Source organism: Phalaenopsis equestris, unplaced genomic scaffold (genome assembly GCF_001263595.1).
Source record: "Phalaenopsis equestris unplaced genomic scaffold, ASM126359v1 Scaffold000436, whole genome shotgun sequence".
NCBI classification, from domain to species: Eukaryota; Viridiplantae; Streptophyta; class Magnoliopsida; order Asparagales; family Orchidaceae; genus Phalaenopsis; species Phalaenopsis equestris.
In genome coordinates, this window is record NW_018164877.1 from 747,330 (window position 1) to 759,611 (window position 12,282).

The 12,282-nt window shown below is 33.4% G+C and overlaps 1 protein-coding gene across 1 annotated transcript in view; it reads left to right on the forward strand.

Moving 5' to 3' along the window:
* Positions 1 to 6,659, forward strand: part of LOC110027694 (probable low-specificity L-threonine aldolase 2) — an 18,340-nt gene extending 11,681 nt beyond the window's left edge. Inside the window, exons 3-10 of the mRNA XM_020729211.1 lie at positions 3,471 to 3,582; positions 4,119 to 4,169; positions 4,294 to 4,365; positions 4,445 to 4,577; positions 5,107 to 5,165; positions 5,259 to 5,365; positions 6,317 to 6,383; positions 6,466 to 6,659. Of these exons, the coding sequence (XP_020584870.1) occupies positions 3,471 to 3,582; positions 4,119 to 4,169; positions 4,294 to 4,365; positions 4,445 to 4,577; positions 5,107 to 5,165; positions 5,259 to 5,365; positions 6,317 to 6,383; positions 6,466 to 6,519 (655 nt within the window). The 3' untranslated portion in view covers positions 6,520 to 6,659. The remainder of the gene's footprint in view (positions 1 to 3,470; positions 3,583 to 4,118; positions 4,170 to 4,293; positions 4,366 to 4,444; positions 4,578 to 5,106; positions 5,166 to 5,258; positions 5,366 to 6,316; positions 6,384 to 6,465) is intronic.
* Positions 6,660 to 12,282: the final 5,623 nt, after the last annotated feature.

Genomic DNA, 12,282 nt, shown 5'->3' on the forward strand with positions numbered 1-12,282 from the left:
GGTCATTTCAAGAGGAACTGCCCAGACATGAAGAATAAGTATCAAGAAGAGCCAGAAGAATCAGGAGAAGCAAGCGTAGCCTCTGATGACTACGATTCTGCTGAGGCCCTGGTGATCACAGAATCTAAATCCAGTAAGGAGTGGATCCTCGACTCAGGGTGTTCTTTTCACATGTGTCCTCACAAAGACTGGTTCGAGACACTGCAACAGAAAAATGATGGGTCCGTTCTACTGGGAGACAATAAAGCCCACAGGGTTGTTGGAAGTGGATCAATCAGGATAAGGATGTTTGATGGAGTTGAACAAGTACTGAAAAATGTCAGGTACGTACCAGAGCTAAAAAGAAATCTGATTTTTTTAGGTACGTTGGAGTCAAACGGATGCTCATTCAAGGCAGAGAATTGCTGCATCAGAGTAACCAAAGGCCCTCGTGTCGTCATACAAGGAGTCAGGAAAAAGGGGTTGTACTCTCTTATCGGAAGAACCGTGATTGCTAAGTCCATGTACTGTTTGGACCTAACAGACTCAAGCAAGGGCTGAGGGCCTCTCAGGGGCCAGGTGGAGGGAATCTTTACTTCGAAGCTTCTCAATTGAGGGTCAAGGTGGAGAATTGTTATTTTGACCCCAATTAGGTAAAATGGTACTTTTGTAATGTGTTACCGCTCACCTATCACCTACCACCTCCCACCTCCCACCTACCGTTCACCTACCGCTCACCTACCTCCCACCTACCACTCTCTTGCTTCTATAAATCGAGTGGGGGCGAGGCCAGGGTTTAACAAATGGGAAAAATGCTTATTTATTTTCAAAGGTGGAATCATCAAATCCTCTTAAAAAAAAATTCCTAGATGAAAGATAAATCTTCCTGTAAAATTGCAAGGTAATCCTAGGAGAAAGTTTGTGATATTAATTGAGGTTTGTGGAACTTAAAAAAAAAAAAAAAACTTGATTGATTCCCTTCCGTGGACGCCTAGAAACTATTTGACAATGAGTAATAGTATAGGGCATAACACAGTGGCACTTTGACAAGAATAACTGATATAAGGACCACTTGTAAGAGTAGCAGAAACCGCTCCAACCTAGAACTTCCTATAAATTTGTTTTGAAGCTTAGTTCTATCTTGATTAGAGTAGGACCCTTGCTCATATATCTCATTCGAACCTGCAATACACTTTTTGGTTTGGCTAATTTTCTTTCTTTATCGTAAAAATCACTTCATTTAATAGAAGTGAATTTTTAAGGTATTTTAAGCTATCGGAACCATGTAACATAATATCTTAGGTTGTAATAAACACAATAATTATAATATTTTATCCTCATCATCAAAATTATAAGTCATGACTAATAGAATGAATTCCTTTAGATGTGATTTGATTGGTGTACCTTCACATGTAAATTTTATTTTTGTTTCTAAAATAAAGCCGTTGGAGAGGTTCTTAGTCATGTATAAAGACTTTACCTTAAGCCACAAAACTCATGCTTGTCATTCTTTATCTTACAATCATCTTGTTTAATTGAAGTGAATTCTTGACATACTTTAAATTATCATAACAATGTAACATAATATCTTAGGTTGTAAAGATCACAATAATAATAATACTTGATTCTCATCATCAAAATTATTTAAGTCATAAATAATAGAATTGAACTCATTTAGATGTGATTTGATTAATGTACTTCGTATGTAAATATAATCTTTGCTTCTAATATAAGCTGGAGAGGTTCTTAGTCATGTGTAGAGACTTCAACTTAAGGCACAAGCCTCATGCAATTGTCTCTTTAAAATCTCTATCAAGTTCTCAATTATTAAAAACAGTTGAATTCTTGAAGAGCCTTCTCATTTTTTTCACGCCTTCGTTATTTATTTTCCTTGAAATCTTCAACTTCCCCAGGAGACTTTCACTAGACCTTGTTGGATTAAAATAGTTTGCATCATAGTTCTCTAGAGCCCAAAGTTCTTTAATTCGTCTAACTTTCCATTTTCAAGATTCCAAATTGTTATCTCATCATAGTATTACTTTGATACTAATTGTTTGATAATTATTTACTTTTGAGTAAACAGAAATTAAGATGAAGAACACATACACCATATTCACAATCATAAGACTTAGTTTATGTGATTCAGTTAGATTCATTTATATTCCCATTCACACAAAGACTGACAATCTATGAGTCTTTAAAAATGGTATATGAAGAAATTACACTTTCCATAAATGAAGACATAATAGCAAGTTATTTATGCCAATGGAAGAGAGAGAATGCTGCTACTTACTGCGAAGATAAAAGGCTGGATGTACAAAAAAACACGGCATTGTTGTCTCTATCACTCCCCTCATCTATTGAAGGGTCCAATCAAATGCTCCTTCTTTTGATGGAACTGAAACCAGCAATTCACATTGAAAAGGTAGACTTCCTCCATCTGCGAACACCTAAAAACTACTCTCTTTTCTGGGTTGGGAGCTCCATTTCATTTGTCTCCCACTGTTCTCTCTATTTGCTTGTGGTTGTAGATAATTGTAATTGTTGATTTAATCTTCTTTTATTGCGCAACATAATATGGTAATTGTAAAGTTTTAATTTTGAATGAATCTAAGTTTTGGCAGTTATCAATCTTTAAAACTCAAAGGTGAAGAGATTTTGATTTTGGTAACCATCAGTTTTGAAATCAACACAAAACTGATTCAAAATAATTAAGGGGACCCTAACAATTTTTTGTGGTCAATAGTTTCCTGGATATTCTTCTGTTGTTACAGGTTCAAGTTATTGCAAATGGTATTCGGTTGCTCTGAAATCCAAGGCAATTAAGGCAGTTTAGACCCCACAATTAACAATTTTATGCCACCGATATTTTCGTGGACATTTTTCTGTCCCTACAGATTCAAGAGCAAATGTTTGTCGGTTTGTAGGTGAAGTATCTACTTTTGCAGAATAATTTTTTCGGTGTCTGTGGACTTTTCAGGCATCTTAACTGCCAAGCTGGAATAACCTTTCTCTGTATATGCTTCGACCTGTATGGCCTAGTGGCCCGCCCATACCTGAATTTCTTTTTGTTAAATTTAGATTTACTTGCATATTTCGTTCAAGCTTGTAAAATGTTGTTTTTAGTAATATAATTTTTTTTAGTAATGAAAAAAATTTAAAAAATAGCAAAAAGGATTTGTTTGAGGAGACAAAACCAACAGCTGGTAATTGGGAAGGAAATAATTGTTTGACTTGAGAATACTGTGATTTTGGATGCTAGAGAGGTGGTTAATGAAATATACATTTTATATTGTTCTTGAAATTTATTATGACAATGTTTTCCTGCAGTATATGCTTTTTGTCTAGCAAAATTGATGATATAAAACTAGGATACATTTCCCCACATCAGATTATTTTAATAATATACTGTAAACCGCATTTTTCAAATTTGCATTCTCAATTTTGCAATTGACCCCTCTATTTCTTTCTTTTTTGTATCCTTGCTGTAGTTGTGGAGGTAGATGCCTTACTGCTGAATATACCGATAGAGTTGGAGAGATTGCTAAGAAACACGGTTTGAAGCTTCACATAGATGGAGCACGCATCTTTAATGCTTCTGTAGTAAGTATTTCAGCACTGCTTAGAAAGTACTTGTAAATTAGCTGTTTTCAACTGCTCATAAACATTTTTTACATTAACATCAAATTTCGGTCCAAATATGCTACTTTTCTATTTTTCTCCTTTTTTATAACATCCTATATATTTGATATTCTAATTTCAATTTGGGGCATTTACGTACATACCAACCCAATTCTTACTTATTTGCTTATCTAACACCTAAACCTTACTTTTTTTACATTTATATCACTTGAATTTTCCACATCACATAAAAAATATCACCATTTTTACTTTCAAAAAGTGAAATACACCTTTTCATGGATAGATAAGGTGGTATGTTTGTAATACTTGAAGTTTAGGTGTTAGTTATGTACATAGGAATTGAGTGGTTATTATGTAAATCTTCCTTTCTTTATTATTCGTTTATCTTCTATGTTAAAGCATGCTTCAGTTTAGTATATCATGTTTATATCTTGTATTTTAAATTATCTGCTTAATAGCTTGATTTATTATCTCATTGTTTTAGTTTTGCTTACCAGGCTCTGGGAGTTCCTGTTCACAGACTTGTACAGGCTGCCGATTCTGTTTCGGTATTTCTGTTAATATTCTTAAGTCCACATATGATTTGATTTTTTACTTGTTTAGTGGTGCAAACTTTACCTCAACTAATACCAGAGCTTTTCATTATTTTTCTGTTATTGTAATTTCGTTCAGGTTTGCTTGTCGAAGGGTTTGGGGGCTCCTGCTGGATCTGTTCTTGTAGGCTCAAAAAACTTTATTGCAAAGGTAAATGTGTAAACTTAGCAAGAAGCACTAAAAAGTACCTCTAAAGATTGCTTTTCACCATACTTATTTTTGTATTTAGGCTAGAAGGCTTAGGAAAGCCTTAGGTGGATGCATGAGGCAAGTTGGAGTACTTTGTGCTGCTGCTTATGTTGCTTTGAGCGAGAACGTTAACAAGCTAGAAGATGATCATCGAAAGGCGAAGATGATGGCAGGTCCCATCTCGCAACACCAAGTTTACAAGACTTCTTTTTTGTTTGTTAGTTTTTCAATGAAACTTGAGAATCAGGAAGGGTTCAATGGCCCAGTAGTTAAAGGAGAAGATTGTTTTCCAATGCCATGAGTTCGAGCCGCATGCTTAAAGATTTAGCACCTAAATTGCCAAAAAAAAAGTCTTAATTTGTCATTATAAACAGTGAAGCAGTTTTTGCAAACTTTTTAGTTTCCTTTACTATTCTTAAGAGAAAAGTGACAAAATGGTCCCCTGACTCTAGCAGGGGGCTATTTTAGTCTCAGAGTTCGTAAAAGTGTTAACTTGATTCTCAGACTCTTTTAACGTAGGTTGAAATAGTTCGCAGTGAGCGCTATTTAGCCTCTAATAAATAGGGCTAATTTAATAATTTTATAGACGCTCGAACTAAATATCCTCATATAAATAAACGGGACTATTTTGGCACTTTACTCCTATTCTTATGTTGTTTGAAATATTTCTTATGATTGCTAATATTATTTCTCCTTTTTCAGAGGGACTAAGTCAAATTGAACAATTTAGTGTTGACAAAGAGTCTGTGGAGACCAATATGGTTAGTTGCCTACAATTCAGCCCAAAATCTATGCTCAAATAAATTATTTGTTGAGAGTCATGTAGTCGCTTTAATTTTTTTTTTTTTTTATAGGTCTTTTTTACCATCATAGATACTTCAGTTTTATCACCTGAAAGGCTGTGTCCAGTCTTGGAAGAGCGAGAGCGTGGCGTGCTTGTGTTTCCTTCAAGCTCAACTAGGTACAGCTCTAAACTAATATTTCTTGATATCAAGAATTTTGTACATAATCACGCCTTTGATCACTATATTTTCATTTGCGGAGTATTTAACTCTTCAATTTATCCAATATCACCCAAAGATAAGGCCTCTTTCATAAATAAAAAATTTGGCAGCCCAAAAATACAGTAAAGTTCCTAAAAAATTAAGTAGTTGTTTAAATTTTAACAGCGTATAGCTCTTACTTCCATGGATGGGGCTTGGAGAACATCAATTTTAGGATAGAATTAACTTGCAAAACAAAATAATAGGATGCAAATTTTGATTTTTCTTACAATGACATCTTAGGAAATAGTTTTAAAAAAATAAGGTTTTTTAACTTGACCCGAAAAATTAAATTGGTTAGCTTCTTTAGCCAGAAAATTATTCTACTCAACCAGAACTCAAATTTTTTTAGTTAGGTTTGGGCTGAGTTGGTGTAGGGACAATTTTTGAAAACCCTAACCCAAATCCGACCTAAGAAATTAAATGGGTTTAGAAATGCAACCCGAAGCAAACCTGAAAATTATACATCTCAATCCGAACCCGGATTTTTTGTGTCCGTTCCTAATCAAGTTAATGTGTCGGGTCAATTTTTGACATCCCTGCTCTTTTGCATTAATACTTCATTATATTTTTTGTGAACTTTTACATATAAATCCATCAACCAATTAAAAAAATTTGAAGAGGCTCAAATTTAGATCTCTTAACAATGCTGATGACGACTGTGGTTTCTCATATTTTTTTATTGCAACCTCTAATTCATGAACCCCAAAAACTCGGGCTTATGTTTTTTTACTTGTTATCAATCAAATTTCATAAAAAAAAAATCTTATTAAACTGATCACATATGCCTCCAAATTATGATGATGTTTCCAGTTGTCTCATATACCAAACTGATTGATCAAATTCCATTTTTGATTTGTTATGCGCAGCATCAGAATTGTTCTGCATTACCAGATATCAGAAAATGATGTTGACTATGCTCTGACATGTATTAAGGTAACTCAGAACAATAACAATTCTATATTAATGAAATGTCTTCAAAAGCTTGATACTTTTATCTCTATTTTCCTTTTTCCAGCAAGCTGTTCATCAAATCTTGACCGAAGCATCACCAAAACAAGTGAAGTACTGAAGCAGCCAAGATATAGTATCACAATCATGGCCATTGGATTATTTTATTTCATTTTTAATTTTTTTAATGGCTATAGAACTGTTAGTTCTCTTATGGAAGCTGCTTTATTTGGTTGTCAGAAATTAGTTGCACTTTCTTTATTTAAATGGAATGTCATTATATTTTTTTAAAAGATTCTAGCAATTTTTGAAAAATTCAATAGTAAATTCATTTGGGCTAGGAGTGTAGTTGGATGGAGTAGAAAAAGTAGTATTCTTAAGATCATCAGAGGAAATCGGAGCCGTAAAAGATGGGGTGTGTGTAGGAATAGACTTTCTTGAATGGATGAGCTCCGAAGAGTGACCTAGTTTCAAAAAAGCACCATATAAAATTTTAAAAGAAACTAGACACAGCAGCCACAATTTCACTATGCTCAGAAAAGGAGCCTTTTTAAGTAAATAACCAATTGTAGCAATTATCTTTTTTCTGCCCTTGATCTTTGAAAAAATGTATGTAAGATCATTCTTACTAGCTGCAAGCCATTTGGAGTTGGCTCTTTGAGTTATCTATGAAGCTTGACACTAAGTGATTTTTAGAAGTTGGTTACTGAAACTCTTCCTACTCTTCAGAGAGAAATATTTAATTGAGCATCTGGAAGGTTGCTGTCAAGGAGGGAGTGAAAATGCTCCTACTATTTAGCAACCAATTTAATGACATTCTTGAGGAATAACTCATGTTCTAATGAGCTGCTTTTAATTCCTTTGTCAATATTCTATCCAGGCCAAGGAACCCCCTGACATTCAAATGAAAGGGTCATATTCTCTCCTACAAATGAAAGGGTCATTGATTAGTGATGCATTTGGAGTAAGATGCGGCTTTGGATTCCTTATTGGAGGTTGTTCTTGTGATGCTGTCTTTGGATTTTGGCAGTGTAGAAAAGATGAGATTGACATGAGAAAAGTCCAGAAGGTTGTTAGGGGAGTTGAAATCGAGGATTTAAGTGGAGGAAGGTGGAGGTCTATCAATGGAAGAAGCCAAATGGTAAGGAGAGGAAGAAATAGATGCATTTGAGGTAAAATTGTTTGGAGGGGAAATAGTGGTGTCACATAGAAATAGAAGAATTCTATGTTGCATGTGAGTATTTTAGCTCATGCTTTTCCCTCGTCTAATTACATATGTTTGAAAGGGGGCAGGTGGTGCTGGCCAGGTGGGGTTGATTAGATATGCAATATAGTAATGGAAGATGGAAGTGCATGCAGAGCAAGGAGTAGATTTCCAATCATTTTGAACTTTTAAGAGCTGTTCCTTCCCTTGAAAGTTTAGAAAAACTTATTTAGTTAAGGGAGGTTCATTTATTGACGGAGACAAATGCATGCAGAGGTGAGGTGTGATTCGTTTCTTGTTAGGCCATCGATGGCTAACATAACTCCAATTTTATTGCTAATTTTGGAGATGTCCGAAGAGTTCCAACACCATAAAATAAGATGCAAAAGTTTTATCTAGACATAAATAGATGTAAATTCTTTGCCATGCTTAAATTCGTAAGACCATTTTTGAAGAACAAAAGATTTTCGAAAAAAACTACGGACCGTCCATCCAAGCCGAAACCTAATCCTCTTGGAAACCCTAAACTTCAAAAAAAATGATCATCATTTATAAAGAGCATTTGGAAGTTACTTATGAGATTCTAGATTTTCTTGATAGCCCATGAGTGCTCCATCATCACCATGGGCTATTTCTTTCCCTTAATCATGCTTTTGAGAACTTCTTGTCGCACTTAGCGAATCAAATTTTAGCTATTTGTTGATAGAACAAGACTACAACTAAAAATATTTATTTTCTAAAAAAAATATTTCACATCAACACTGATATTATTAACTTTTTAAAAGTAAAATATATCTTTCATGTATAGGGTTCTAATATCAAAGTATTATAAGTATAAATATCAAACTTTAGGTGTTAAGATATTTAAATACATAAGAATTGTGTGGTATGTATTTACATTTCTCATAATTTTATTAAATTATTTATTTATTTATCTATTTTCCTATTTATGATTTTATTTTATTTCTTATATTTAACACATACATGCCACAAATTTGTGTATTTACATGTCTAACATGTTTAATTTATATACATAACATTCATATCTTTAACATATAAATAATACCATAATCACTAACTTCTCAAATGCAAAAAATATATCTTCTCATAGATAGGTTTATGTTCCCAATGTTAAAACTATAAATATTAAACTTTGGGTGTTAGATATTTAAATACATAAGAATTATATGTTGTATGTACATTTCTCATATTTTAATTAATTTTCTTATTTATTTATTTTTTCTTACCAATAAGTACGACAACCTCTTATATTCTACCTCACATAAAAAATTGTGTATTTACATACATACCACACAATTTATGTATTTACATGTCTAACAAATTTAAATTTACATACATAACACTCAAATTTTTAACATCATATAAATTGTGTGGCACGTATGTAAATACATGTTTTATAAATTGTATTTACATGTCTAACAAGTTTATACTTATGTATTTACATTTCCAATTCAATTATATTAGCTGAAAATAATGAATAATGAAAAATAACGCCTATTTCTATTCACAAGCATAACACTCAAATCCTTAATATTATATAAAAATAACTATTATTTCAATTAAAGGGTAATACACCTTTTTAAAATTAGGTTTATAACACCAATATATCATAAATATAAATATTAAAATTTAGATATTAGATATTAAATACATAAAAATTGTGTGGCATGTATGCAACATTCTTTTATTATATAAGGTATAAATTAAAAATAAAATTTTAATTTGATATAAATAAATAAATAAAATCTTTAAAATTATTTCAATTAAATACTAAAAATAAATACAATCTCTCTCACAAAGGCAGTGGCATCTGTACTGCTAAAGCAAGAAGAGGCAGCAAAGTGCTTTCAAATCAAGGAGTCCTCTCAAAAGACACCACTTGTACGGATGCTTGATACAGATAAACCCTAACAGTATAGCACCTGAGCCAACCACATCAATCAAAAACAATTAAATAAATAGATAAAGCTGGATATAATAAACTTCTAAGAAAAAAAAAATATTAGTATAGTATCTAAATTTTCTTATAGGGAGCCATTTTAAATCAAGAAAAAATAAATTTTTTATTTTACCCATTTTTTTATTTGGATAATTGAGCAAATTTAATTGTAAAGACGATCATTCGCCATGTGAAAGAGCATGAACTGATAACATGTTAGATTAAAAAATAGGGTCCTTTTGAGGCGGTGGTGCGGTGGCGGTGCGGCATTGCATTTCAGTATTGTTTGTTTGAGTAAACTACACTTTGACAGTTTTTTCAAAAAGTTGTCGCTGAAATCTGTGTTTTATTATCACTTCTGACTAGATGCGGTGACAGCTTTCTAGCGACTGCTTGACTTTTAAAAATTTGTAATAGCCACTACAATTTTTTTTAAAATTGAATTATTATTCAACAACTTTATAGTCATTTTTTAATAAATTGTAGCTTCTCCAAACAGATCTTTAACTCTCAATTAACAAACTAAGGTGACTTCCATCATTTACCGAAATTTAAATTTGATTTTTTTATCAATACGTAGCATTGTTTAACAAAAACAAATCAACAATAATATTTAGGAATGGTGAGGCTCATCTATGGAAAAGTAAATGCATGTTGGAGTGACTAAAAAAAAGTGAATGAAGAAAGCCATATTGAAAGTGCTATCCCCAAACAACTTGTGTTGGTGTTGTTGTTGTTGTTGTTGTGGTTGTGAGATCAAGATATACCAGTTGATGTGGTATATATATAAATCAAACAGGAGAACGATCAACAAATAAGCAAAAAATAGAACAAGAAAATTCACACCAGAAAATAGTAATACAACGGAACACACAAATTTACGTGGTTCCGCAAATTGCCTACGTCTACGGAGTTGCAGAGGATTTCACTACTTGAGGAATTTACACCAGTCGATCACTTCGACTTACAAGAGGAATCTCTCACTCTTCGTTGCTCTCTCTCTTCTTCTCTCTCCATACCGAGATACATCGAAGAAAACTCTACACCGAGATACACCGAAGAAGACAAAATTACAAGAGAAATAAACTCAATTTCTCTTCTGAGAGAGAACAATCTTCTTCTTCAATCTTCTTCCTTCTGCCGCAAGGAACTACTCCTTGCACTTCTCTTCCTCTGCCCCGAGGAAACCTTCCTCTATCCCGAGGAAACCGAAGAAGAACTCAAAGCGTGACTACAAAACTCAATGAGAGTCATCCAAAGCTTTTATCACAAACATGAGCGAGCAAAGAGATGTTTAACTTCACAAAAGAGGAAGGCAGAAGTGGTTATTTGTGAAGATATATGACTCTCTAAAGCAAAGTAACCACCCAAGCATAATGAACTGGGCTCCACCGTTTCTAACAATTCTCCCACTTGGAGACCGGTACACAGGCTGCAACATCTCCTTCCTCAAATTGATATCCTCCACTGGCGGTGTCGCCTTTTTTCTTCAACATGTATCCTCCACCTTGAATCTTTCACCTCTGCAACTCAAATCCTCTGTCTTCACTCCAGAAGACCAACTGAAGTTGTGCAACTTCAGTTTCTCAAGAGTAACACCATCAGTTAACATATCAGCATGCTCCACATAGCTTTGCACCTCCAAGCTATTTCCTGGGTCATTCCCATCTCTTCTTTCAACTCCCACTGCATGGGCAACATCTTGACTCTGCTGAAAGCCTTTTTTTAATAAGTTTAGCCTTGTACCTCTTACTGATATCACGCTCAGTCTTCACCTGGTACACCCACTTGTTGTGCAATGTCTTATTCCCTAATGGAAGTTCTGTCAGCTCTCACTTGCTCGAACTTTCATCTTGCAAGATTTCTTCATAACTCTGTGGTTCTTCAACATCTGTCTATGGAACAATAGGAATGGGTGCCCCGGACCCACTTTCCTCTTTACTTCCATCACTGTCCTGCACTGTGGCCTCTGGTAGATATCCTACCACATTCAAAGCCCCTGAATCCAATATCAAGTCTTCAACAGAACTATGAACTGCCAACAATAATGCATCTTGTGATTCTTCATATACCACATTTGCGCTATCATTCTTCATCTTCTTAGGATTCATGCAGTTTTTCTTTATGTGACCAGCCTTGCCACAATTCCAATAGATTGTCTGTTTACTAAACTTTGATTTTGATCTCCCTATATTTGAGTTCATGTCTTGTTATCTCTCTCTGAAATCAACATTCAGTGCCGAACTCGAACCTGAGACCTCGCCAAAATCTTTTCTGCGAGCTTCCTCAGCCAAAATCAAATCACGAATATCATCGTATTTCAGTTTAGATTTACATGCATAACTGCTAACTATTATCCTCATGGCTTCCCAATTATCTATATATAGATATATAATCAAATTATGACTTTTTGTATCAATTTTTCAAAATTTAAATTTAAATTAAATAATTTAAATTATAGAATTATTAAAACGGAAAAGAAAATAAGAAAAATTACTGACTCTATTTTTTTCATGGATTGCATGACCATTATTCCCCCATCAGTCATTAAAACTTAGATATTTAACAAAGTTTTATTCTCTCTTCTAAAATGAAATTAAGTTTTATTAATTACACAATTAAATTAAATTAGATATTTAACAAAGTTTTGAATATAATTTCATATTCCTTATAAATTTAAATTAAAAATCAAGAGCTAAAAAGGCTTAAAATTCACTAGA